The sequence below is a fragment of the Chiloscyllium punctatum genome, chromosome 36 (assembly GCF_047496795.1).
Source record: "Chiloscyllium punctatum isolate Juve2018m chromosome 36, sChiPun1.3, whole genome shotgun sequence".
Classification (NCBI taxonomy): Eukaryota; Metazoa; Chordata; class Chondrichthyes; order Orectolobiformes; family Hemiscylliidae; genus Chiloscyllium; species Chiloscyllium punctatum.
The window spans coordinates 57,849,502-57,876,103 of record NC_092774.1 but is presented as its reverse complement, the minus strand read 5'-3'; the positions used below and the strand labels follow the sequence as shown (position 1 = coordinate 57,876,103).

At 45.1% G+C, this 26,602-nt stretch overlaps 1 protein-coding gene across 6 annotated transcripts; it reads left to right on the top strand.

The window, feature by feature from the left end:
• Positions 1–1,374: 1,374 nt before the first annotated feature.
• On the top strand, positions 1,375–26,602 carry LOC140460530 (uncharacterized). 6 transcript variants are annotated; one of them, XM_072555108.1, is made up of 4 exons: positions 1,375–1,563; positions 5,643–5,828; positions 21,486–21,589; positions 23,979–26,602. In XM_072555108.1, exon 4 carries the CDS (start codon positions 24,374–24,376, stop codon positions 25,547–25,549), a length of 1,176 nt encoding a protein of 391 aa, XP_072411209.1. In that variant the 5' UTR covers positions 1,375–1,563; positions 5,643–5,828; positions 21,486–21,589; positions 23,979–24,373; the 3' UTR covers positions 25,550–26,602. The 6 variants fall into 6 exon arrangements, with proteins under 6 accessions (XP_072411209.1, XP_072411205.1, XP_072411206.1 ...); XM_072555104.1 differs by lacking the exon at positions 21,486–21,589 and adding an exon at positions 20,601–20,663; XM_072555106.1 differs by lacking the exons at positions 1,375–1,563; positions 21,486–21,589 and adding exons at positions 1,812–1,826; positions 20,601–20,663.

Sequence of the window (26,602 nt, the reverse complement as noted above, 5' to 3'; positions counted from 1 at the left end):
TACCGGGGATCCACGCACAGCTTGATGCAGCCACACACAAAGGTGGCCATCAGGGTGAGGGTGGCATTGGGCGTGTTTTTCCCCCATTGCACCGGTCTTTGTACATAGAGTCTCTTCGGACCCGGTCCATCTTTGATCTCCAAATGAATTGGAAGATGACCCGGGTGACTGCGGCGGCACAGGTCCTGGGGATAGGCCAGACCTGTGCCACATATAGCAATACTGAGAGTACCTCACACCTGATGACCAGGTTTTTTCCCGCGATGGAGAGCGACCGTTGCCCCCATCTGCCTAGTTTCTGTCTCATCTTCCTGATCCCCTCCTCCCAGGTCTTGGCGCACGCCCCAGCCCCCCTGAACCAAATACCCAGCACCTTCAGGTGGTCAGTCCTGACGGTGAAGGGGATAGAGGATTGGTCGGCCCAGTTCCTGAAGAGCATGGCCTCGCTCTTGCCTCGGTTTACCTTGGCCCCCGAGGCCCGTTCGAACTGGTCACAGATGCACACGAGTCTGTGCACGGACAGCAGATCCAAGCAGAAAACAGCGACGTCATCCATGTACAGGGAGGCCTTAACCTGCAGGCCCCCGCTGCCAGGAATAGTCACCCCTCTCAGGCTCGCATCCTTCCTGATGGATTCGGCAAATGGCTCTATGCAACACACAAACAAGGCGGGTGAGAGGGGGCATCCCTGCCTGACTCCAGATCTGACAGGGAAGCTATCTGATTCCCACCCATTGATTGAGACTGCGTCTTCTCCCCGGTGTGAACGGACTGGTACCTCAGCAGGGCTGAGGAATTGCTGAAGGCCTTCCAGCACTTCGGGCAACTGAACGACATCTCCCCCATGTGGACCCACCAATGGTAGATTCACTTAGATATAACTGCGTCATTTTACATATTAAGATATCCCTTTGAATGTGCCCACATCCTTTTGAAATGTAATCTCGTCCATTTAAACCTCTTTATTTGCAGAAATACCCATTAAAATGTCCACGTCCGTTTAAAATGCAGATTTCCCCCTTTAGATATGACGCCGTTCCGTTATATGTCGGAATATCTGTTTAAATTGAGCCGTGAGCTTTCCCAATGTAGACAGGGCTCCTCGAAACGTGGCACTGTCCCCCCTGCAGCTGCAGAGCGAGACAGGAGAGTTTGTTTTTGTGAATGAGAAGTTGTCGCGCGAGGTGGCTGTTACTTGGTGACGGTGAGGCTCCCCCGGCCCCGCCCATCCCCCTGAGCTGACGTCACGCGGGGGTGAAGGCGGTTGGGAGGAGAAGTCGCTCGAGCGTGGAAGGGGCGGCCGTTAGGAATATGGCGCCATGCGGCCCGGGGCAGATACCCGTCACTGGGCACCGCCGTCTTCCTGGCGCAGCTGCTGTGTCACGGCCACACCGCCCGGCTGGACAGCAGGCAGGAGCCGGTGACCATTCTGGAGGCGGATGGGGTTAAGGGCCTGTTTGGGAACCCGTCGGCCGCCTGGGTGGTGGAGTTCTACTGGTCGTGGGGCGGCCCCTGTGTCAACTCTGGGGCCACCTGGAAGGTACTGGGCCCGGGAGGTGAAAGGTGAGGCAGGTTGGGGGGGGACGGAGGGGAAGGAATGTGGGGCCTGTCCTGTCATAGTGACATTTTACACTCACTTTCCATCTGCTTTTACTGGGGCTTGTGCTTCTTGTGATTTTTACCTTCACTTTTTTATTAATCCTTGTGCTTTTTACCCTCTCTGTTACTTGTGCAATTCCTTAGACTAGTGTGTAAATACTAGTGGAGGAGATTATGCACCAGCATATGTTCCTCAGTCATTGAAGGGATAGGACCTGTGGAGAATGGTTAGTAAAGCATGTGGTGAGCTAAGCCTTGTTAACATGGATATAGTTTGTTATTTGTCAAATTGTACTTTTTATTATTTAGAGTCGTCAGAGATGGACAGCACAGAAACAGACACCTTTGGTCCAACCCGTCCATGCTGACCAGATATTCTAAATTAATCTCATCCCATTTGCCAGCACTTGGCTCATATCCCTCAACCCTTCCCATTCATCTACCCATCCAGATGCCTTTTAAGTGCTGTAATTGTACCAGCCTCCACCACTTCCTCTGGCAGCCCATTCCATACGGGGTGGCACAGTGGTTAGCACTGCTGCCTCTCAGCTCTGGAGATCGGGGTTCAATTCCTGCCTCAGGCGACTGACTGTGTGGAGTTTGCACATTCTCCCCGTGTCTGTGTGGGTTTCCTCCGGGTGCTCCGGTTTCCTCCCACAGTCCAAAGATGTGCAGGTCAGGTAAATTGGCCATGCAAACTTGCCCGTAGTGTTAGGTAAGGGGTAAGTGTAGGGGTATGGGTGGGTTGCGCTTTGGCGGGCCAGTGTGGTCTTGTTGGGCCGAAGGGCCTGTTTGCACACTGTAATGAAATCTAATCTAATACACACACCACCCCACCCTCTGCATGGAAAAGTTGCCTCTTAGGTACCTTTTATATCTTTCCGCTCTCACCCTAAACCTATGCCCTCTAGTTCTGAACTTCACCCCTACACTGGGGAAAAGTCAAAAACGTTGAGCAGCCAGACAAGATGGAAAAGCAATAAAATATTGTGCCATATGGGGAAAACAATCGTCTACCCGTTTTTTCTCCTATTGGCATTTGGACACTTAATGTGTCAATAATACCAGCAGCGCCACTGACCATATTGTTTGCATTCCTGTGTCAAGAAGCAGGGCACGTGTTCACCAGTGTCACCAAAACATTGCACGTGTTCCTCACTGTCAACAGAAAAAGTGTGAGACCTTCTTTTGATTGACCAAGAGTACGACACTCTCGTTTCTCATCCCCTTTTCCATTTATTTTTCATTGCGATGTTCAATTGTTGACTTGCTGCAACTGAAAGGAAAGTGGGTGAATCCAGGGAGGGGACAGACTTGGGAAAAGTTGGGCCAGGTCTGTGACTCAATTGGCAAAATAGACATGCAGGAGGCTGGAAGAACGCAGCAAGCCAGGCAGCATCAGGAGGTCAAGTCAATGTTTTGGGTGTCACCCTTGTTGAGGACTGGGGATGGGTGTAGGGAGAGCTGCAGAACAAGGATGTGCTGGGGGCAGGGTGGTGAATTGGGGATAGGTGGGGACAGGTAGAGGTACAAACTGGTTGGTCACTGGTAGGAAGGAAACTGGTTGGTGGCGGCGGGGAGGGGCTAGGAAGGAATTCAAGGGGTGGCGAGGGAGGTTATTTGAAATTGGTGAACTCCATGTTGAGTCCAACAGGCTGTAGGCTGCCCAGGTGGAAGATGTGTTGTTCCTCCAATTTGCGGTTTGGATCGTTGTGGTAATGAAGGAGGCCAAAGATGGTCATGTCAGAAATGGAGTGGGAAGGGGAATTAAAATGGGTGGCGACTGGGAGGTCTGGTCAGCCTCTGCGGCCCTGGCTGCGGACTGTTCCCCAAATTTATGCTCAGTTTCCCCAGTGTAGCAAAGACCACAATTGGCAAACACGTGGCCAATCTGAAGTTGGAGCTTTTGCTGTGTAAAAAAAAAAGCAGAAAGGAGGTGCATTGTTTAAATGTTGATATACTGTTTTGGTATATGGAGAAAGTCAGGACAGCAGTTGCTGGAGATCAGAGTCGAAAAGTGTGGTGCTGGAAAAGCACAGCAGGTCAGACAGCATTCCAGGAGCAGGAGAGTTGACATTTCAGGCATGAACTCTTCATCAGGAATGACATGTGGATGTACAAAGGGGCCTCAGCATCCTTCCTCACCAGTCAATGCCAGTTGTCAGGTGCAGTGAGCAATGAGTAGTGCAAGTGGTATATTAGCAAGAGGAATGGAGTTCAGAAGTGGGGATTTCTTCCTGTAGTTAAGGGGCCATTGAATATATTCAAGGCTGAGTTCATGTGATTTTTCAACAACAAAGAATGTTGTTTATGGAGGGAAGGTGAGAAAATGTCTGGACATTCATTCCACACACAAACCACTCTGTTTTTAAAAAAAATGCTGCCCCTCAAGTCTTTCTAAAATCTTTCTCCTCTCACCTTCAAAATTTGCTGCCTAATCTTAAAAACGCCACCCAAGGGCAATGACACCTGTGATTCATCTCCTCTATTCCCCTCATGATTTTATACAACCTCTGTAGGGTTATCTCTCAACCTTCTGTGCTCCAGTGAGATAAGTCACAGTCTATCTACCAAGATGTAGGTAGATTAATACCCAGTTATGATGTGTTCAATGCTGGTGCAGGCTCGAAAGACCAAATGGTCTACTCCTGCTCCCAATTCTGACACTCTGTGCCCAGGACAGCAAAAGACAGAAATAGGTGCAGAAATTAGGCCTTTCAGCCCAGCAGGTCTGTTCATACCGCACAATCGTGGCTGATAAATTTCTCAATCCCATTCTTTCACTTTCTCACTGTAACCCTCAATCCCCTTGATACTCAAGAACCTCAGTCTTAAATACCCTCAGTGACCTGGCCTCCATAGCTGTCTATGGCAATGAATTCCATAGATTCACCACTGTCTGGCTGAAGACGTTTCTCTGTCTCTGCATTCTAAAAGGTCTTTCCTTTACTCTAAGGCTGTGCCCTCAGCTCCTTGTCTCTCCTACCAATGGAAACATCTTCCCAACATCCATTTGTCATGGCTGGTCAGTATTTTAACCCTTCAGAATGAGGTACAGCAGGGGTTCGGTTCAGCAAAGTGAAAACAGAGGGGGAGTGTGTGGTATGGAGATTTTTAGCTTCTAGGGAATAAGAGAGCAAAGAGAGTTTGCTATAAATTAGAATTTTTGGGATGGGCAACAAGCTGAGGAGTGTCAGATAGAATTTAATTTAGAGAAATGAGGTATTGCATTTTGGTTGAGCAATCCAGGCAGGACTGACAGTTAAAGGGGAGTGTTGCTGAACAAAGAGACCTTGGGGTCGCAGGTAGATAGACTAGTGAAGAAGGCGTTTGGTATGATTTCCTTTGTTGGTCAAAGCATTGAATAAAGGAGTTGTGAGGTCATATTGTGGCTGTATGTTGGTTAGGGCATTTTTGGAATCCTACGTTAAGTTTTGCTCCCCCTGATATAGGATAGAACTTATGAAACTTTGAAAGGGGTCGTGAGAATGTTTGTAAGGAAAACTTGTCCTTAAGCATTTAGACTAAAATGTAATGTTGAATTATAGAACACATTTTCTCCACACTAGAAAATAGACAGGCAGGGAGGGTAAGGCAATTAAGAACATTTGCCTTAACATTAGTGAATTTGTATAAACACGATATTGAGTGATCACATTCATGGCTGTTCCTTTGTGAAATGAATGTGTTTGATTCTGACCTCAAAATGAAACTCTATATCAATTACTTCTCTCCCGAATTATTGCCCTTCATTGTTATCTGTCTCGTTCAGAACATGCAGTGCTTTTGTAAAAAAAAATTCATATAAAGAAAGCTTGTTTGCGACAGCACCGCCTTTGTAAAAAAACTTGTGTATAAAGATAGTATACAGAGTAGCCCGCCCGGGCTCTTGGAAGAAGAGCGATTGCTACTCTTCTGGGTTAATAGAATCCAGTTACCTTGTCTTATAGGTATCAGTGTTATTTTGTAACAGTGATGGTATTAATGAAGGGGATAATTTTAAAATTAAACTAAACTGTCTAAGAGTTTTATTTTTATTCCAGACTTCCAAAGAGTACGGTCTCCGGGAATGAACCAAGATAGGCTGACAGGTCTGAGTCCACAAGGGACTCCTTGGGCTGTCTCAATTTGGCGCTGCAAGCAGGGTTCCAACAAGGGCTACATCTGAGTGAAATTGGAAAAGAGGAGTTCCATCGAAGGGTTGGGCTCAAGACCAATGGGCCCATAAGGTAAAGTTGTATCTTGATTACTCTCTGTTTACATCTGTGTGGTGTTTCCTCCGTTTCACTCTCTCGGTGCCCTGACGGAACCCTAAATGAAATCGTTTAAATAGGCCTAAAAATAGAAACTGTCAGGATTTTACAATGTTAAGAATGTTTTGCAGAAATCTTTAGTCTTGTTGTTCATTGTCGGGTTGTTGATTTGTGAAAGTTTTAAGGCGAGATTATCTTCTCTGTTGTATCTGTTCAACTTGGCTTGTCTTGCTTTGCTGTTTTGGCTTGTTTGTTAGTTATGGTTTTGTTCTGTTGGGTGTTCTTCGTTTATGTAATATAGAGGGTGGATGCTGCTTTTGTCATGTATATTAAAAAAAAGTTGGCCAGTGATACAATTCTTGCATACTTGGTTAAGCAACTATGTGCCACATCCAGGATTTATGAGACATCTGGAATGTGAGTGCCTCATTTCTCTTAAAATGTTCATGTGTATGTACAAGAGAGCACCTATGTGAGACAGACAGAGACTCAGCACTGATTCCCTGCAGCTTGCAGAAAGATTAATCCTGTGAGATTTGGTTTGGCTGCACATTTGCTTGTTGACGAATGAATGCTTGTGTTTGTATTTTGTGGGGTTGGAGCCCTTGTTGATCAGTAGTTTTGTGAAGATTTAAAGTAGGTAGGATAACTGAGTGTGCTCCGAGATAAGATTGAAGACAAATGTCCCCAACAGAAATAACAAGTCTATTATTAATTATGAGAAACAATTAAGGAGAATATCAGCTGCAGATGCTCAACAGAATAAGTATTGGTCTCTAGGATGCGCACATGATTTAACTCTATTCACTAAAATTGAACAAGGGATTTGGGAAAGAAGAGAGGGAAGTAAGCAGAAAGAAGTCTTATCAGAGTGGAAAAGGGTAGCTCGGGAAAAAATGGGAAAAATCATCATGGAGATAAAACTGTATTAAAAGGGGAGTTAGTCCATTAACTGAGGAAAGATGTGAACTAAATTGGACAGAACTAAAACATAAATGTGAAGCACATGATTTAGAAGCAGAATTGGAATAGGCAAGGGAGAAAATTTTTAAAAAACGCAAAGATTCAGAATCTACGTTGAAACGTCAAGGGCACCAAAGAAAAAGGAAACTGGTGAATAAACAACAGACTGCAATTGCAGCTGCACGGGACGAAGCTGACAAGGACTGTTCCTTATACCCCACCCTCCCCTCTTCCAAAGACCCATTACTAAAGAATCCTGATCTGTTTATAGATGGTTGGTGGGATACTGATTCGGAGGAGGAAATATTTTATGCCTCTAATCCTGTCAGCTGACCACCTCCGGTTCCCTGCCTGAACCCTCCCCTCTTATTCTGATGACGAACGTGCCAAGGCTCCTGCCCTTTCCCCAGCTGTTCTGCCGAATAAGAATTCTGCTTACCACAAACCCGGTGCCTACTGTTCTAGGAGTCAATTAAAATTAAAATCTGGAAGAAACACTGATGAGACTCCTTTTGATTTCCACTGCCCCAAAACTAATAAGTCCCGAAGACATCGATGATTTGCAATCAAAGTCTCGGGACCTTAATATCAGACCTTGCTCTCACCATGATGTGGGAGGGCAAAAAAGAAATTTCCCAAATAGAAGAGGTTCCTAACCCACAGGCTCTGAATCTGGAACAAGCCCAATTTATGGATCTTTATCAAGCATGGAAACCTCATGACTCTCAAGCATTATCAATAAGGCTGCAGATTATGGAAGGAATCCTGAGGGATCTGTTAATTACATTAATAGGACCAAGACCATTTCTAACGCTGCCTCCCAAGACCTAATTCACCTCAGAATGCAGCTTTTCGCCTGAAAAATGGGCGAGTTCTGAGAAATTTTACAAGGTAATAATCATACCCAGCCTGTAGTCCGGCACCCGGCTGAAACTATCAGATTGGATTATTACCTGTCTCCACCAAGCAGTGCATCGTGTAGTTGATGTGGGTAAAGTGTTAACATGTAAACCCAGCTCGGGCGAAGAGGCTGAGGAGTTCCTTACCTGTTTTAAGGAATGCTATGGCGCTTCCTCTGGTGACACTAACTACCTACAAGGGTGATCATCCCAATTTAATGCCATATGTATGACTCTTACCTGATCAGGTACAGAAAGCTATTAAAACCCACAATATCCACTGGTAACATGCTGAGGTTGCACAATTTAGCCGAGAGGTTTGTTACTTCTGAGAACTAAAGGATCCCAAGAGTAAGGCTACCATCGGCATGATCAAGACAGAACTTGTCCAAACTACAGTGGCTAAAGTTCAACCCAGGATTCAAAGTAGACCTTTCCGTCTGCAAGGTCAGTCAAGCTAGCAAGTGAAACCCTCATACTATCGTCCAGTATGGCAGGACAGTCGAAATGGTACTGTGTATTCACAACATCCCAATGGACCTTGTGGTCCTCCTATGTATCCTTCCCCAACTGTCCATGATGCCCCTATACATCCTCTCATTACTCTTCACTGCCTCCCCCACCCCCTAGAGTCCCCCAACAACTACACCTTTGTTTCAATTGCAGTGAACTAGGACATTGGTCCAATAACTGCCCTTTCCACAGCAGTCCCTGGTTCATCACCGCAGTAAAAACAACAGACAATCTCCTGGTCTCCCTCCCCAGTAACCTCAGCAGGTTGCCCCTTTTACGATACAAAACCCTTTTCAAAACTGACTCCCGGATATAGGGCAGCTTCCTGTTTTGAATTTTCCCATACTTGCCGCTAGCCCAGAGGATGGACCTATGCTATTTCTTAACCGTAATGGCCATGATATTGAATTTATGTTTGACACAGGAGCCACTGTTTCATCACTTCCTGTCCATCTTGCTAATGCTTTTGATTTTCAAATCTTGGACGATGATGAAATCCTGCAATGTTTTGATGGTTCCTCTAATACACATGCATACGCTGTCCCTCTGACAGTGGTGTGGAAAAATTGTGTCACGCTCCCTTTTTGCTTTGTTGTTACTAATGGATGACGTATCCCTCTACTTGCTAGAGATCTCCTCTGTCCTCTAAATATTACCATTGGATGTTATGATGATGGTATCCTGATTCAGGATACACCTCATTTTGTTCAATGCATCAATACCAAACCAAAGCCGCCTTGATGGTGGTCATTTGATTTGGATCCTTATGCTTTCGATCCTATTTTACATAACGTCCCTCACCCCCACATTACTTTAGCTTATGACTCATCCGGGAATGATCTCAGGCTTGAACACAGACTATAATCCCTGACTGGGCACTACTCCGCACGCTTGGGTGATTGGTGAGATCAGATCACCAGCTGGTGGCGTTCTTTTCGTGTCAGTTCCTCTTCATAGCTGGAAAACTGGCCCTCTCGTTTTCCCCTGTGCCACCACTCACTTGAACCCAGAACATAAAGCCTAAGAAGTAGGTTTTGACGCTAAGACTCTTTTTGACCATGCTGATCAAACTTGCCGTGAAATTCAGCTGCTCATTAAAGGATCAATCCTATTTTATGCACAGCCTTAGCCGATTCATGGCAGTCTTCATCATCATCATGCCCACCCTCACCTGCAGGACACAGTATATCCTGGAGTCTGGGTGGACTCTAAAACACAAGTGGGCCTTGCTAAGGTCCCACCCATCTCCATTCTGATCAAACCTAATTCTGTCCTCCTGTCTATAGCTCAACACCCCCTGAAACCAGAAGGTGAAGCTGGCATTCAACCTGTCATTGATTCATTTCTACAGCAAGGCCTTCTAGTCCCATGCCATTCTACTGTCAATACCCCTACCTTTCCGATCCCTAAACCGGGATGTCCTGAATGTCGTTCACGGCGTTCGTGAAGTAAATAAAATCATTGAGGCTCAATCCTCCAGTTGCCAATCCTGCTACTATCCTCAGCCAAGTTCCAATTGATGCCAAGCTCTTCACTATCGTTGATCTCCAACATGCATTCTTTTGTCTTCCTTTGCATCCAACAGCCCAATACATTTTTGTCGTCTTTTAAGGGCCACCAATATATGTGGACTTGCCTACCTCAAGGGTTTTTCAGTTGCCGACACTCTTTTCAGAGACTCTTCACGCCCAGCTTGAAGTATTTGAATTTCCTGGAGATGCTACCCGAGTTCAATACATCGATGACCTCGTTGCTAGCCCTGACAAAGTGTCCAATCACACTGACTCCACTACCTTTCTCAACCATCCACATCAATGTGGCTATATTGTACCCCCCAGCAAAGTTAAGACTAATCAGAAAGAAGTTGAGTTCCTAGGTACTCTCATTTCTGAATTCGATCGGTGCTTGACACCTGACCGTATTGATCCTATTCTTTGTATTGCCCCTCCAACCACTCCTAAACAGATACGGTAGTTTCTTGACCTCATCAATTATTACCAACAATGGATTCTAATTGTGCCCTTCTGATCAAAAATCATCTCCCCTGTCCTTGACTAATGAGCCTTAACGGTATGAACACACCCCATAACAACTACAAGTCTTTACGGAGCTTAAAACTACCCTCTCTTCAGCACCCACGCTAGGCTGACATTTGGATGACTGCCACTTTCATCTTTATGTTGCCATCCTTGATACCTGTGCTTCAGCTGTTCTCACCCAGCAACATGGCTCCTCTTGGCGCCCTATTGCCTATTTTTCTACTAAGCTTGACCCCGTTGCTCAAAGTATGCCTTCCTACACCCAAAATCTCTCTGCCATCCATACTGTGGTAGTGGCTGCCTCTAATATAACTTTACATCAAAATGTAGAAGTCTGTACTTCACATTCTGTGGTATCCTTGCTGATTTCTAAACATACTCAACACCTCGTTAAGGTTCGTCTCAGTCGCTGTGAGATTTCACTACTTCTGAATCCGCTTCTCTCCTTTAAGTACTGCTCTTACGTTAACCCCCTAAACTCCTGCAGGAAGAACCGCTTGAACTGCCTGATCCGCCCCATGATTGTGTTGTCAAAAATGAACTTGTTACTAAACCATGTCCTGATCTTACGGACAACACAGATGTGATCAACAAAACGGGTCAAGATGCAGGGAAGGTACCTGCCCAACTGTCGTCTGATCCATATGGATGGAAGTTTACTTGCTGGCAATGATCGCTGTGTGGATGGATCGTGTGGGATGCACTGACAGTCCTCGGTCTCATCCTAGGAATATACACTGTCGTCCGCTTATGTGTGAAATGGACTGTACGTTGTTTTTCACCTAAGCCAAAGAAGAGTCTGCTTAATTGACCCTTGTCTACCCCTCTACCTCCATGCCTGAACTTCCATGCTGAAATCCAGTATCGTTCAGACTCTGCCCCTCTGGATGATGACCTGGCAGAGGAGGCACTTGACTTATTTGAAAATACAAATTGACTGAATGGACTAATTATTGTTATAAGCTACGTGGTTGTCATGAAATAACAAAAGGAGGGAATAAGAAAGTCTATAGCCATAAAACTTGTCTTTAAACATTTAAACCACAATATAATGTTGAATTATAGAGCACATTTGCTGCACACTAGAAAATAGACAGACAGGGAGGCTTGGTGAAAGGGTACAACTCAAGGTATGCAGAAGATAACCAAGTGATAACAGGATACCCTAAGGCAATTAAGTACATTTGCCTTAACAGTGAATCTGTGTAAATAGGACACCGTGATCACATTCATGGCTGTTCCCTTGTGAAATTAATGACAGCGTTTGATCCTGACCCCAAAACGAAACTTGGTACTGTCAAAAGCCTTGTATTTGTCAGTCAGGTCCTGTTAATTATAATAGATTCTTATTACCCCTTTGCAAGCTAGGCAAACAAAGGGAAAAACATCTTTGCTGTTAATAGTCCCTGACTTGAGAGTTCAAAAGGACAAGAGAGAGAGAGAAACCATGATAGCGCTGGGGCTCCCGAAGCCATTAGAAAATTACCTGCTTTGGATTGAACGTAATTGCATTTTTGACACTTTATGATGGTATTGAGTAGCCATTACCAGTTATTAAATATGAACTCTGTAAAAGGTAATGTTGACAAAGCTTTAATTTACTTGCTGTTCTTGCAGACCACTCTACAGACCTTTCAGACTACCCCACTGTCAATTCCAACTAATCAGATCTTATGTCTTATTTGAATCACAACCCTGAAAAGAGAGCATGTTTAATTCGAAGACTAATGAATCAGTTTAAATGCAACCTTTTGGTAACATCTCAGTCTCAGGTACAGTATGATTCAATGCCTAAAAAGTAGGAGTCTGCTCCTAGCTTAGAAATTATTCTCGGCCTAACATTGAATAGATTCAGGCACAATGTGTCAGGAAGCCATTTTATGGTCAAACGTTTGCCCTCCTGCTAAGAAGCCATTTTGGAAAACAGTTGTATCTGACATATGACCTGTGCAAGGTTAGGAACTCTCCAATTAGCTCAGACTGGTACCTCTTTATGATAGGAGTTTATCTCACTAGCAGGCATCTAACTCGCTGGATATGTTTTTCCCACCTGATGAGTGGCTTAGGGCCTGTAGGAGTGATTAGTCAAGAGTACAGAGACCTGTCAATTAACCTTTCTTCCTTACGAATTAAGAACATGCAATGTTTTTGTAAACCTTTGTGTAAAGGAAACCACTTTGTAGCAGTACATTAGAGTAACCTGCCAGGGCACTTGAAGAGTTAGGTCCCCTACTCTCCTAGGTTATTAGAACCTAGTTAGTTTAGCTTATCGGTATCAGTGGAGCTATTGGTAAATAAAGGGGTTAACTAAAATTAAACTAAACTGTCTGTAAGAGGATTTTTTTTTATTCCAGACTCTCAAAGAGTATGATCTCTGGGACGAAACGTGAGAGGCTGCAGGTCTGACTCCACAAAGGATTCCCTGGCCGTCTCAAATCCCTACTTTAACACTCCAACTCATCCATGTTGACCAGTTCGCCTAAACAGTCTAGTCCCATTTGCTAGCACTCTGCCCATAACCCTCTAAACCCTTCCATCCAGATTCCATTCAAATGTTGTAATTATACCAGCTTTCCTCAAGCAGCTAATTCCATACCCACACCACCCTTTGCGTGAAAAAGTTGTCCCTTAAGTCCCTTTTATTTCTTTGCCCTCTCACCCTAAATATATGCCATCAAGTTCTAGACTCCCCCCCAACTCAGGGAAAAGACCTTGTCTGTTTATCCTATCAATGTCCCCCATGATTTTATAAACCTCTATAAGGTCACCTCTCAGCCTCCAACCCTCCAGGGAAGACAGCACCAACCTATTCAGCTTCTCCCAATAACTCAAATCCTCCAACCCTGGCAACGTCCTTCTAAATCTTTTCTGAACCCGTTCAAGATTCACAACAAACTTCTGACAGGAAGGAGACCAGAACTGCACACAATATTCCAAACGTGGTCTTACCAAAGCCCTGTACAGCTGCAACATCACCTCCCAACTTCAATACTTGATACTCTGACCAATAAAGGAAAGCATTCCAAACGCCGCCTTCGTTATCCTATCTACCTGTGACTCCACTTTCAAAGAGCTCTGAACCTGCACTCCAAGGTCTCTTTGTTCAGCAACACTCCCTTGGATCTTAACATTAAGTGTATAAGTCCTTCTCTGATATGCTTTTCCAAAATGCAGTGCCTCAGATGTATCTAAATTAAACTCCATCCTGTTATCCTCTGAGCTAAGCATCTTCACTGTCCACTACACTTCTAATTTTGGTGTCATCTGCAAACCTAGTAACTATACCTCATTTATTGATATCCACAGCATTTATATAAATGATGAAACGTAGTGGACCCAGCACCCATCCTTGTGGTATACTACTGATCACAGGCCTCCAATCTGAAAAGCAACTCTCCACCACCACCTACCTGTGAGCTGGTTCCGTATCCAAATGGCTAGTTCTCCCTGTATTCCATGGTACTAACCTTGCGAACCTGGCTCTCTTGGGGAATCTTGTCAAACGCCATACTAAAGTCTATACAGTACCCTGGCATGTCGGCCGTCAGGCCCAGGGAACTTGTCTGCCCTCAATCCTAATAGTTTGCTGTGTACCTTTTCCCTCTCAACGTTGATTGTTTAAGTTCTATCCTTTCTATCACCTCTGACTTGCCCGTTCCAATAGGAATGGCACTATTGTCCTCCAGCTTGAAAACTGAGGAAAGGGATTGACTTTGCATCTCTGCCATTTCAGTGTTCCTCCTACTAACTCACCGATTTCATCTTCCAAGGGGCCTGAGCGACTCTGTTCCCTTTTGCATGTCAACAGAAGCTTTTGCTATTCTTTTTGATATTTTGCGCTCGGTTTCTTTCGTAATTTATCTTTATTCATTTTTTTTTAGTACGCCTTCGTTTATGTTTGCAAGTTTTCCAATGTTTCAGCCTTCGAGGTCTGGAATAACACTTCGGAAAAGACTGAAATTTTTTTTAAAATTACGTTAAAACTTAAAGAAAAACCCCACCTTTCAGGTGGCTGGTGAGGGGAGCAGGGAACACATTGGCCCCGCCCCCATTGTCTCCGATTGGTTGGATGCCTCGTCGAACCGCGCCCACTACCCGCGCGGTGACGTCACGGTCTGGTCACCCAGCCCCTTGTGAGTTGGCGCATGTGCAGTGTAGGCCATGTAGTGGGACAAAGGCAGTGTTACTGAGTGTGGGAGAGGAATGGCGCCGGTGGCTTAAGGAACAATAACAGGACCCGCTGGAAAAGCTGAGCAGCCCTGGCTGCATGTGTCAAGAGAATCCGAGGAAACGTTACGAGTCCAGTGATCCTCCTTCAGAACGGAAACATCCCGGAGAGGTCGCCAGGCCTGAGCGCCCGGGGAGAGGAGACAGTGAGTACCTACTTCGACACTGTCCTATCCCCGCTCGTCCAGGAACTCTCCACATACGTTCGAGACACCACCCACACCCTCCACCTCCTCCAAGACTTCCGTTTCCCCAACGCCTCATCTTCACCATGGATACCCAATCTCTCTACACCTCCATCCGCCATGACCAGGATCTCCAAACCCTCCGTTTCTTCCTCTCCCGACGTCCCCAACAGTACCCTTCCACCAACACACTCATTCATCTGGCCAAACTGGTCCTCACCCTTAACAATTTCTCCTTCGAATCCTCCTACTTCCTCCAGACCAAAGGGACAACCATGGGCACCTATGTAGGCCCTAGCTATGCCTGTCTCTTTATTGGCTACGTAGAATAGTCCATCTTCAGTAATTAAACCGGCACCACTCCCCACCTCTTCCTCTGCTACATTCATGACTGCATTGGTGCTATCTCGTGCTCCTGCGAGGATGTTGAACAAACTTCACCGACACATTCCACCCTGACCTTAAATTTACCTGGACCATCTGACACCTCCCTCCCCTTCCTGGACCTCTCCATCTCCATTAATAACGACCGCCTTGACACCGGCATTTTATAAACCCACCGACTCCCACAGCTACCAGGATTACACCTCTTCCCACCCTACCTCCTGCAAAAATGCCATCCCGTATTCCCAATTCCTTCGCCTCTGCCATATCTGCTCCCAGGAGGACCAGTTCCACCACAGAACACACCAGATGGCCACCTTCTTCAGATACCACAATTTCCCTTCCCACGTGGTTAAAGATGCCCTCCAACCTATCTTGTCCACATCCCGCACCTCCGCACTCAGACCCAACCCCTCCAACCGTAACAAGATCAGAACGCCCCTGGTGCTCACCTTCCACCCTACCAACCTTCGCATAAACCAAATCATCCGCTGACATTTCCGCCACCTCCAAACTGACCCCACCACCAGGGATATATTTCCCTCCCCATCCCTTTCCACCTTCCGCAAAGACCGTTCCCTCTGTGACTACCTGGTCAGGTCCATGCCCTCCTACAACTCACTGTCCCACCCTGGCACCTTCCCCTGCCACTGCAGGAATTGCGCCCACACCTCCTCCCTCACCTCCATCCAAGGCCCTAAAGGAGCCTTCCACACCCATCAAAGTTTTAGCTGCCCATCCGCCAATATCAGTATCCATTGCTCCAAATGCGGTCTCCTGTACATTGGGGAGACTGGACGCCTCCTAGCAGAACACTTTAGGGAACACCTCTGGGACACCTGCACCAATCAGCCCTGTGGCTCAACATTTCAACTCCCCCTCCCACTCTGCCGAGGACATGGAGGTCCTGGGCCTCCTTCACTGCTGCTTCCTCACCACCAGACGCCTGGAGGAAGAACACCTCATCTTCCGTCTCGGAACACTTCAACCCCAGGGCATTAATGTGGACTTCAACAATTTCCTCATTTCCCCTTCCCCCACCTCACCCCAGTTCCAAACTTCCAGCTCAGCACTGTCCCCATGACTTGTCCTACCTGCCTATCTTCTTTTCCACCTATCCACTCCACCACCCCCTCCACCCATACCTATCACCTTCTTCCCACCCCCACTCACCTATTGTACTCTCTGCTACTTTCTCCCCATCCCCACCCTCCTCTCATCTATCTCTCCACAGTGTAGGTACCCTGTTTCTATTCCTGATGAAGGGCTTTTGCCCAAAATGTCGATTTTACTGCTCCTCGGGTGCTGCCTGAACTGCTGTGCTTTTCCAGCACCAGTCTAATCTAGACTGGTTACCAGCATCTGCAATCATTGTTTTTACAGAGAGGAGACAGTGAAACAGGGGAGGATTGGAAACCGCGGAAGGAGGGAGACTGGGGAGTTTATAAACTCCAAGGGGAGGCCTGAGGCCGCGAGTAAAAGCTCCACAGGCCCAGTGTTTACTTTGTTTGAGGAAGGACCTCTGGGGGCAACCAGTCGCCATATTCGTGAGGGTAAGACGCAAATTGTCTTGGGGCGGGGAGCGCGAGGATCCATCTTGGTGAGGGCACCATCAACTGTCATTTCTGGGAGAGAATTCCAACTTTGTGGCAGCCTTTGTGTCAACTAGAATTTTCTCATTGTGGATGTAAGTTTGCTCGCTGAGCTGGAAGGTCATTTTCAGATGTTTCATCACCGTACTAGGTAACATCATCAGTGAGTCGAGTGAAGCGCTGGTATTATGTCCTGATTTCTATTTATGTCTTTTGGTTTCTTAGGGTGGGTGATATCATTTCCATTCTTTTTCTCAGAGCATGGTAGATGGGGTCCAAATCAATACATTTCCAGTTGGAATGACATGTTCCAAGGAATTCTTGTGTGTGTTTCTGGTTGGCTTATAGGACGGTGGCTTGTCATAGGATGGATGTATGGTCCCAGTCAACATGGTGTCCTCCTTTGTCTGTGTGTAAAGATACGAGTGGTAGTGGATCGTGTATTTTTGTGGCTAGTTGATGTTCATATATCCTGGTGGCTAGTTTTATACCTGTTTGTCAGATGTGGTGTTTGTTACAGTCATAGAACCCCTATGTGTGGAAATATGCCCTTCGGCCCAACAGCTCCATACTGACCCTGTAGAGATTATGCCAGCCAAGCCCATTCCTCTACAATTACCCCTGACTTATGGACCACTATGGGCAATTTTAGCATGGTCAATTCACTTAGCCTGTGTATCTTTGGATTGTGGGAGGAAACCGGAGCACCCAGAGGAAACCAACACAGACACTGGGAGATTGTGCACACGCCATACAGACAGTCGCCCCAGGATGGGATTGAGCCCGGGTCCCTGGTGCTGTGAGGCAGCAGTGCTAACCACTGAGCCACCGTGCCGCCCCCTTATATTTCAACAGTCTTTCAACTTTAAACACATTCATCACAGTCTTCCCAGAGGATTAGACTGTTCTCTCTCATTAGAGATGGCTGGTGGTGGTTTATCTTGAGGGTCACCACACCTCAGCTGAGGGGAAAGGCCGAGAAGGAGATCCTCACATTTCTCCAACTTATCACTTTCTCTGATACATAATGTGAAGCACCTTGGTATACTCTTGTTGAAATGTTATCATCAGTATTAGCTGTTGTTGTTGCTGTCATTTATTGGCAAGCCTCATGTCAAGTGAAACAATTGCAGCACGAAATTGGCAGCCGGCAGAGCTCCCCCACCCAGTGCCAAAATTGTGAATGCTTTTATTGGTGAAAGAAAATTGGCAAAGAAAAAATTTCAAGTGTCATGTACCTTTAGAAAGAGTGGAAGGGTTGTTTTTTCAAAATAAATGAAAACAACATTTCTGAAGTGGAGCAACAAACTAAATTAACAACGCAGTTTCTTTTCACATAACTGCACAACTGCAAATGTCTGTATTATGGGGAAATGTTATGTACTAAAATATGTTCTTATTTTGTAAAGAGTCAGGTCAATAGGTTTAATTTTGTCAACAGTGATCAATAAGATCTTGGTTTTATACAGCATCTATGTGAGATACACTGGTAGTTAATGTTTGATCGAGTAAGTCTCCACTGACAACCACAAGAACAAAGTTTTTCCCTGTCTGAACTGTCAGAAAAGATGTGCTTTCTTCACAAATTTTGACTTCTTGATGTGTTTGTATGTCTTGCAATATTTGATTTTAAAATATGTAATTTACAGTGAAAATGAATTGTTTTTGCTTTTTAATGCTGATTTTAAGGTACGCTGATAAGAAACTATGTATGCATTTAGGCCGTCTAAAAATAGAATGCTTTTCATACTGTGCAAACAAAACACAATTTGGGAGGTGATGGTTGTTCCCTATCTCAAAGCCAATATCAATAATACCTGTGGTGTCAGCACATGCAACCACTTCCTTTCACTCTTTTCTTTTTGGAAATCATTGGGAATTTAACACATTACACTAATGCAGCAGAATCTGAGCACGTTACATCGGGCTTCCCATCAGGATGCTGTAACAAACCTCACCCTAATTTGGGGTGTTGGGGAAAGTGCAAAATAAATGAATCACTAGTATATACCCTGTGGTTAAAGAGCGCTACAACAGTATTGTGCAGACATGTCAGCTGTCTTGGTGAGACCTAACTTTACTCTGCGACACCTTGATTGGCTTGAGTTGTCGCTGACTACATGTAAAACGAAATATTATGGAGTAAAGACATTTTTGCGACTGAAAATGTTTTATTTGGCCTTCAGCAGTCACACCTACACTTTTACCATATATTTTACTGCTTATTTTGATTTAACTTGATGATATGTAACCTCAGTTGCTAAACAACCCTCAGTGGAGCCTCAAGCGTTATTTGAAATCCAACACAAAAGCCAACTTCTTCCAAATACAAAATGTTGCTGACTACAAAGAAAAATCATACAAAAGCTTTTATCAACTCCCAGATCAATTTACTGCAAGAAATAGCAGTATTGGCCATTCTGCTCCACCATTCAGTGAGATCATGCCTGATCTGATAACCCTCAATTCTATTTTCCCGTCTTTTCCCCAAAACTCTTGATTCCCTACTGATCTTCCTTTGACACCTTCAATTTTTCAGCAATTTAACTTATCTAGAACTTTGAAGACTGAGATACTTGGACACACAGTACCAACATCAATCCTTGTTAATTGTCCTTGCTTCTGTGCCACAGAAAATTGTTTTCTGGATCCTTGTTTGAGTCTATAACCTGCTCAATAAGCTCAAACAACCCTCTTCTGTTCTTCTAATGAGCCAATATCTCTGACAGCTCCATTTCAATAAAACTGAGAAAGCTTCTATCACTTTTGGTTGTAGGCAATAGGGCCAGGATTAAAGATGATTCTCATTTTCCTAAATACTCGGAATAGGTTCAACTGATTTTAAACAAACAAGTTTTGACACATGTTAGGGTTCGTTTGAGAAGTTTAGCAGAATTGTTTTTCTCAGATGGGACAATGAAACTTCTTTAGATTGTTTCCACTATTGGAGGTCTACCTCCAGTTCTTTTTCTTAGCACATTATAATGATCTTAACTAGTTTTATTTCATTATATCCATCCCTTCAAACAAACCAATTCTTCCCATAAATAAATTCATCCATCTCCAGCACATTCTAGGTGATACTTTTCCTTAAATTCCATTAAAATATCCTATCTCTTTCCTTAAATCTATGCCCCCTATTTGCTGAAGCCATCCACCAAGGAGAAAAATTTCTTCCTATCTCGACCCTAAGTGTCTTATTTGTACACTCCAAACAGGTCCTCACCCAGCCTTCTCTGTAAGGAAAATACCTTAGGCCAATCTAATCACTCTCATAGCTGAAACCCACCAACATGCACCACCCTGGGTTAGTATTCCCTTCTGCACCATTTCTAGTGCCATCACATCCTGCTAATAATGTGACGACCAGATCCAGTACTCCAGCTGTGGCCCAACTAATGTCTTGTACATATCATTGTTCTGCTCATCTGACCAACCCATCTTTATTGTCCTGTAGTCTAAAACTTTCCTCCTTGCCATATTAGTGTGGGTTCTGAATTTCTTTTGGGCCTGATTTATTTAGGTTGCATTGTGTTTAGTTTGTGGGCATATTTTTAGAATATTGGGAGGATACTTGGATCCAGCATCTGTTTATATCCAAAGAAGAAACTCAAACCAGAATTTTTTTTTTATATATCCAATGTTTTCCCTGGTAACATTTTCACAATGACTTCAATTTCTGCAACACCCTTAGCTTAACTTAAACTATGTTCAAATCAAGACATTACTGAATGGAGATCATAACTTCTTGTACTATTAAATCTGTCTCAAGCAATGCTGCGAATTAGGTAACCTTGCATTATTATTTTATAACTGTGCTCAAAACCTTTTCTAAAAAGTGACTGGATGAAGATTGAAGTTGACTGAACTGCTTTCTTCATTTTATAATATTGCCAAAACAAGTAAATGTTCCAGCATATGCAATCTTTTCCTTTCTCTAAAATAGGTAATGAGGTGAAAGGGAATAATGGACAAAGCAATGAAAACAATGCTGACTCTAATTCAGCAAGTATGTTCTTTTCAATAAGTTTAATTCAATATTTACATTAAAGTTATGTGAGGGACACAAATAACAATACTTTAAGGCTGTTACTTAAGTTTAGAAATTCAATCACACTCTGTGTAGATGGCTTAAAATCATTACATCAAAGGCTTAAAACACTTGCATAAAACACGAAACCTCAGTTATGTTTGTTTCCCAAAATGGGTTATCAAGTAAAAGGGAAGTATTATTGGAGATTTAATTACAGCGGGCAAAATGGCAACTCTAATTTCGCCAGTATGCAAGGTTTAAGCTTAAAATGCATGACAGGTTTATTTATCCAAGAAATAAACACCTTTACTCTCTCTCTAATATTAGCTCCAATTATCAATATTTGATATGAAATTAGAAGATCTAGCTTCAGAAATCTACAACATATTGCCACACGCTTGCCATAAATACGACAGGAACACAGTAAAAGTAGTGAAAATTAAGTCAGATCTTTGTGGTCACAGATCCATAAGATACAGAAGCAGAGTCAGTCCATTCGACTTGTTGTGTCTGCTCCACCATTCGATCATGGCCAATGTTTCTCAACCCCATTCTCCTGCCTCCTCCCTGTAACCCTTGATTCCCTTACTGATCAAGAGCCTATCTTTATCTGTTTTAAAAGCACTCAGTTACTTGCCTCGTTTCAGTGGCAATGAGTTCCACAGAGTCACCTCTTTCTGACTGAAAAAAATCTTTCTTATCTCATCCCAGCATTTCTTGCCACAGAGAACTATGAGGGCAGAGTCCATGTCTATACTTCTTTGCATGGTAATTTGTAAATAACATTTGTTTTTTCAGGTTCATTAGCTGCTGCATAAGTTTGTTGGTAGGTTTGTGGGCTACCATGATGCGGAGAGGTTTGGGTTGTCTGGACATCATTTCACAGATACCTTTGATGTAAGGTAATGTGGCTCGGGTTTCTGCGCATGTATCTGCTTGTTTGAGTTTGTTGTTGAGAAATCAGCGGACAGGGTTTATTGGGTACCCGTTCTTCTTGAATATGTTGTATAAGTATTTATCTTCTGCTCTTTGTAGTTCCTGGGTGGTGCAGTGTGTAGTGGCTCGTTGAAATAGTGTCCTGATGCAGATTCATTTGGGATGATTTGCTTCTGCATTAGGTACTTGGGTCTGTGTATGTTGTTTTCCTGTAGACGTTAGTCTGAAGTTCCCTATTAACTGTTTGCTCTACTGACATCTAGGAATGGCACTTTGTTGTTGTTGTTGTCCTCTTTTGTGAATTTTATGTCAGTAAGGATATTGTTGATGGTGTTGTAGGTTTCCCCAAATGTGTTTCATTTTGTGATGACAAAGGTGTCATCACTGTAGCGGACCCAAAGTTTGGGCTGGAGCGTTGGGAGGGCTGTTTGTTCGAGTCTCTGCATTATTGTTTCTGCTAGGAACCTTGATATTGGTGGTCTCGTGGGTGTTCTGTTGATTTGTTTGTAGGGCTTGTTATTGAATGTGAAGTGGGTGATAAGATACGGGTCCACAAGCTTGACAATGTTATCTTTGCTGATGAAGTTGGTGCTGTTTGGTGTTTGTGTCTTTGGTGGTTCTTGTAGTGTAGTCGGTGTGTCTTTGGCCACGTTGATGTTAATGGATGTGAACGGGGCTGTTATGTCAAAGGACAGCATTACTTCATCCTCTTCTATCTTGGTGTCTTTGGTGTTCAGGAATTCTTGGGTGGAGTGAATGGAGTGGCATGAATCTTCTACTCAGTGTTTTAGTCTTCAGTGGAGTTCTTTGACTAGTCTGTATACTGGTGTTCCAGGTAGTGAGACTATGGGCCTGAGGGGTGCTCCTGGTTTGAAGAGGAAGGGCACAACAACAAAGTGCCATTCCTAGATGTCACAGTAGAGCGAACAGTCAAGGGGAACTTCAAACTAGTGTCTACAAGAAACAATACACACGGACCAAATACCTAACTGCAGAAGCAATCATCACAACACCCACAAACGAAGCTGCATCAGGAGATTATTTAGCGAGCCACTACACATTGCAGCCCAGAGGAACTGCGAAGAGCAGAAGAGAAATACGTATATGTACTCAAGAAGTACGGATCCCCAATAAACCCAGTCCGCCAATTTCTCATTGATGCTTCCAAGCTGACCCTCAAATTTGGTTTGTCCCTGCATTCTTTCCTGGTTGTCTTTTGTGGGTTTTGAGAACGTTTTCCCAATCCTCTGACTGAGGATAAGAGTTGGGAAGTTGTGTTGTGGCTGATAGGACATTGGGTAGACCACTTTTGGAATATTGTGTGCAATTCTGGTCTCCCTCCTATCAGAATGTTGTTGTGAAACTTGAAAGGGTTCAGAACACATTTAAAAGGATGTTGCCAGGGTTTGAGCTGAATGGGCTGGGCTGCTTTTCCTCGTGCACCAGAGGCTGAGGGGTGACTGAGAGTCATTAATAAAATCATGAGAGGCATGGATAGGGTAAATCGACAAGGACATTTCCCTGGGGTGAGGGAGACCAGAACTAGAGGGTAATAGGTTTAGGGTGGAGGAGGGTAATAGGTTTAAGGTGGAGTAAGGCAAGATTTAAAAGGGTCTTAAGGAGTAACCTTTTCATGCAGAGGGTGGTGTGTGTAAGGAATGAGCTGCCAGAGGAAGTGGTGGTTGTTGATACAGCTATGACATTTAAAAGGCACCTGGATAGGTATATGAATAGGAAAGGTTTAGAGGGATATGGGCCAAGTGCTGGCAAATGGGACTAGATTAGGCTAGGATATCTGGTTAGCCCGAAGAGGCTGTTTCTGTGCTGTAGATCTGACTCTGGCTTGCCACTATCGTTTGTCATGTCTGTATGTTCAGTTTCTCTCTGGTTGTCTGTGTCAATGCCTTGATGTCTCATTCCACCCACCACATATCACCACCACCCCCACCCATCACAGGGACGATAACCAATTCATGTCTGTTTTTTTTATCAAGAAGCTGTATTGCAGGTTCAACCTGAATTTACACTTCTTTTGCTCCCAAAATCAGACTTGCTCACTCTCAGCAATATCCCAATATCCTGAAAGATATTAACTTTCACGTGGTGTTATCCAAAATTCGAAGATGTCAGTCCTGACGTTTTTGCTTTTTCTGTCCCTGTAAGATCCTGAATCAGCACCTTCAGGACAATTCGTTTGAGTGGAGTGAGAATAGAGGAAGAGAGAGAGAGAGAGTGGGATGCTTTCAATTTTGTGGAACAGCATAAGAAAAAACATGTTCTGCAGAAACTGGAGCAGCTTGTTCTGAATTTCTACCCTGGACTCACCATGATGACTTTTGTAATCTCTTTTTCCAGAGTATTTGAAGATCTGAAGACTGAAGTTTAAAAATCAACAGATGAAGGGCCTATGCCTAAATCGTCGATTCTCCTGCTCTTTGGAAGCTGCCTGACCTGCCATGCTGTTCCAACACCTCACTTTTCAACTCCTCTCCAGTGTCTGCAGTCCCCACTTTCACATCAATGTCTGACAGTCACTCAATCCATCGGGACCTCAACGGTTTTCAACTATGATTCTGTGAGAAGGAGCAAAACATTTTGGTTCCTGTTTCAGACCATTTTCAGCATTAGTGGGACTGAATGAGAGTCTCTTCTGTTACAGTGCACTGTGTGTAAAGCCTGAAACAGTTATATGGCCAGGAAAGAGGAATTTACTGTGGGCAGGGGCCGTACACGCGGCTGTAGCTGCGGCCATGGTGAAACCAGAGGAATCCCACACCGTGGAGAAACCGTGGAAGTGTTGTGACTGCGGGAGAGGCTTCCATGCCCCATCTGTCCTGGAGATTCATCGGCGAAGTCACACTGGGGAAAGGCCATTCTCCTGCCCCGAGTGCGGGAAAGGCTTTACCTGCTCCTCCCACCTGCTGGACCACCGCCGAGTCCACACCAGAGAGAAGCCATTCTCCTGCCCTGAGTGTGGGAAGGGCTTCACCTACTCCTCCCACCTGCTGGCCCACCAGCGCGTCCACGCCGGGGAGAGGCCCTTCCCCTGCTCAGAGTGTGGGAAGGCCTTCAGCAAATCCTCGGACCTGCTGAAGCACCAACGGGTCCACAGAGGGGAGAGGCCATTCAGCTGCCCTGAGTGCAGGAAGGCCTTCAGTGATTCCTCTACCCTGCAGAGACACCAGTGGGTCCACACCGGGGAAAGGCCGTTCTCCTGCCCTGAGTGCAGGAAGGGCTTTACCCGCTCTTCTGCTCTGCTGACCCATCTGCGGGTCCACACGGGTGAGAAGCCCTTCAGCTGCCCCGAGTGTGGGATGGCCTTCAGCAGGTCTTCCCACCTGCTGAGGCACCAGCGGGTCCACACTGGGGAGAGGCCATTCTCCTGCCTCCAGTGTGGAAAGTGCTTTACCCAGCCCTCCAACCTGCTGACCCACCAGCGGATCCACACCTGTGAGAAACCGTTCTCCTGCCCCAAGTGCGGGAAGGGCTTTGCTGTTTCCTCTAACCTCGTGGCCCACCTGCGGGTCCACACAGGGGAGAGGCCATTCAGTTGTCCCGAGTGCAGGAAGACCTTCAGCAATTCCTCTGCCCTGCTTAGGCACCAGCGCGTCCACACCGGAGAGAAGCCGTTCTTCTGCCCCGAGTGCGGGAAGGGCTTTACCCGCTCCTCCACACTGATGACCCACCGGCGGGTCCACACGGGGGAGAGGCCATTCAGCTGCCCCGAGTGCAGGAAGGACTTCAGTGATTCCTCTGCCCTGCTGAAGCACCAGCGAGTCCACACTGGGGAGAGGCCCTTCAGCTGCCCTGAGTGCGGGAAGAGGTTTACATTTTCCCGCAACTTGCGGAAGCACCAGCGGGGGCACCAGCGCTCACAACAATCAGATTCTGCCGCTGATGGTGCCATGATTCCTCCCCAGGACTGATTCTCCTGACAGTGGGTGCAGTGTGAGAGTTGGTGCACTCTTTGTTTTCCGTTGGACTGCAACCCCACGGTGGCTCAGGGGTGGCATGGTGACTCAGTGATTAGCACTGCTGCCTCATGACACCAGGAGCCAAGGATCAATTCCACCCTTGGGGTGACTGTCTGTGGAGTTTGTGGAGGGTAGGAGAATGGATGAGATAAGAAACCGCTGCCTTTCTTGAGACAAGTCTCCCGGAGAGAACTTGCTGACTGATTTGATTGTCTGATCTATTGATCCTCACAGTGCCCCATTGCCCTCTGTTATCTGGAGGAGGTCCACACAGATGTACCAAAGCCCCTCTTTGGACTGTGGAAGGAAACCTGTGCAGACAGGAAAAACATGCAAACTCCACACAGACACCGTTAACTGAGGCTGGAATTGAACCTGGGTCCCTTGCGCTGTGAGGTAGCAATGCTAAGCAGTGTGCCACCCCAATATGTTATAAAATTGGAATAAACACACTAAATTGGAAATGTGACCATACCAAGAACTTCCTGTAAATGTTTGGAAACAAAAGTCCAGCGGAATTGTCTTTGGGGCGGATCCAAAACTTACTTCGTTAATGTTGAAAATACTTTGACCTCTGGAACTGTCTGCCAGAGAGTGTGTTAGAGTCAGATTCGATTATGGCGTTCAAAATAGAGGTGGATCATTAAACTGAAAAGGAAAGCAATTGCAGTGTTCAGTGAAGAATAGTACAAGGTACTGTAGTGGACGTCAGAATGAGTTTCCTGGTTGGGGCTGTTCCTGTTACCATTTCAGGTTGCTAACTTTTCATTAGTATCCTGCACATGTTGGGAATTTTTCTCCTCTCTAGTATCTACTTGAGTGACTAGTGATAAATCTAGTTTATTAATTGTTCCTATGATATCTCATGAGAGGGTTTATGATATTCACAGTGCTGTATAAATTGTTGTGGGTCACAATGTTTTTCCTCCACTTGGACACAAACTGTTCACCTTAAATATTTGTTTTTTAAATGATGGAAATAAAATTAATGTTTGGAAAACACAA

Excerpts from the sequence above, each read along its gene's own strand:
- LOC140460530 (XM_072555105.1), top strand. The coding sequence starts at position 24,374 with ATGGTGAAACCAGAGGAATCCCACACCGTGGAGAAACCGTGGAAGTGT.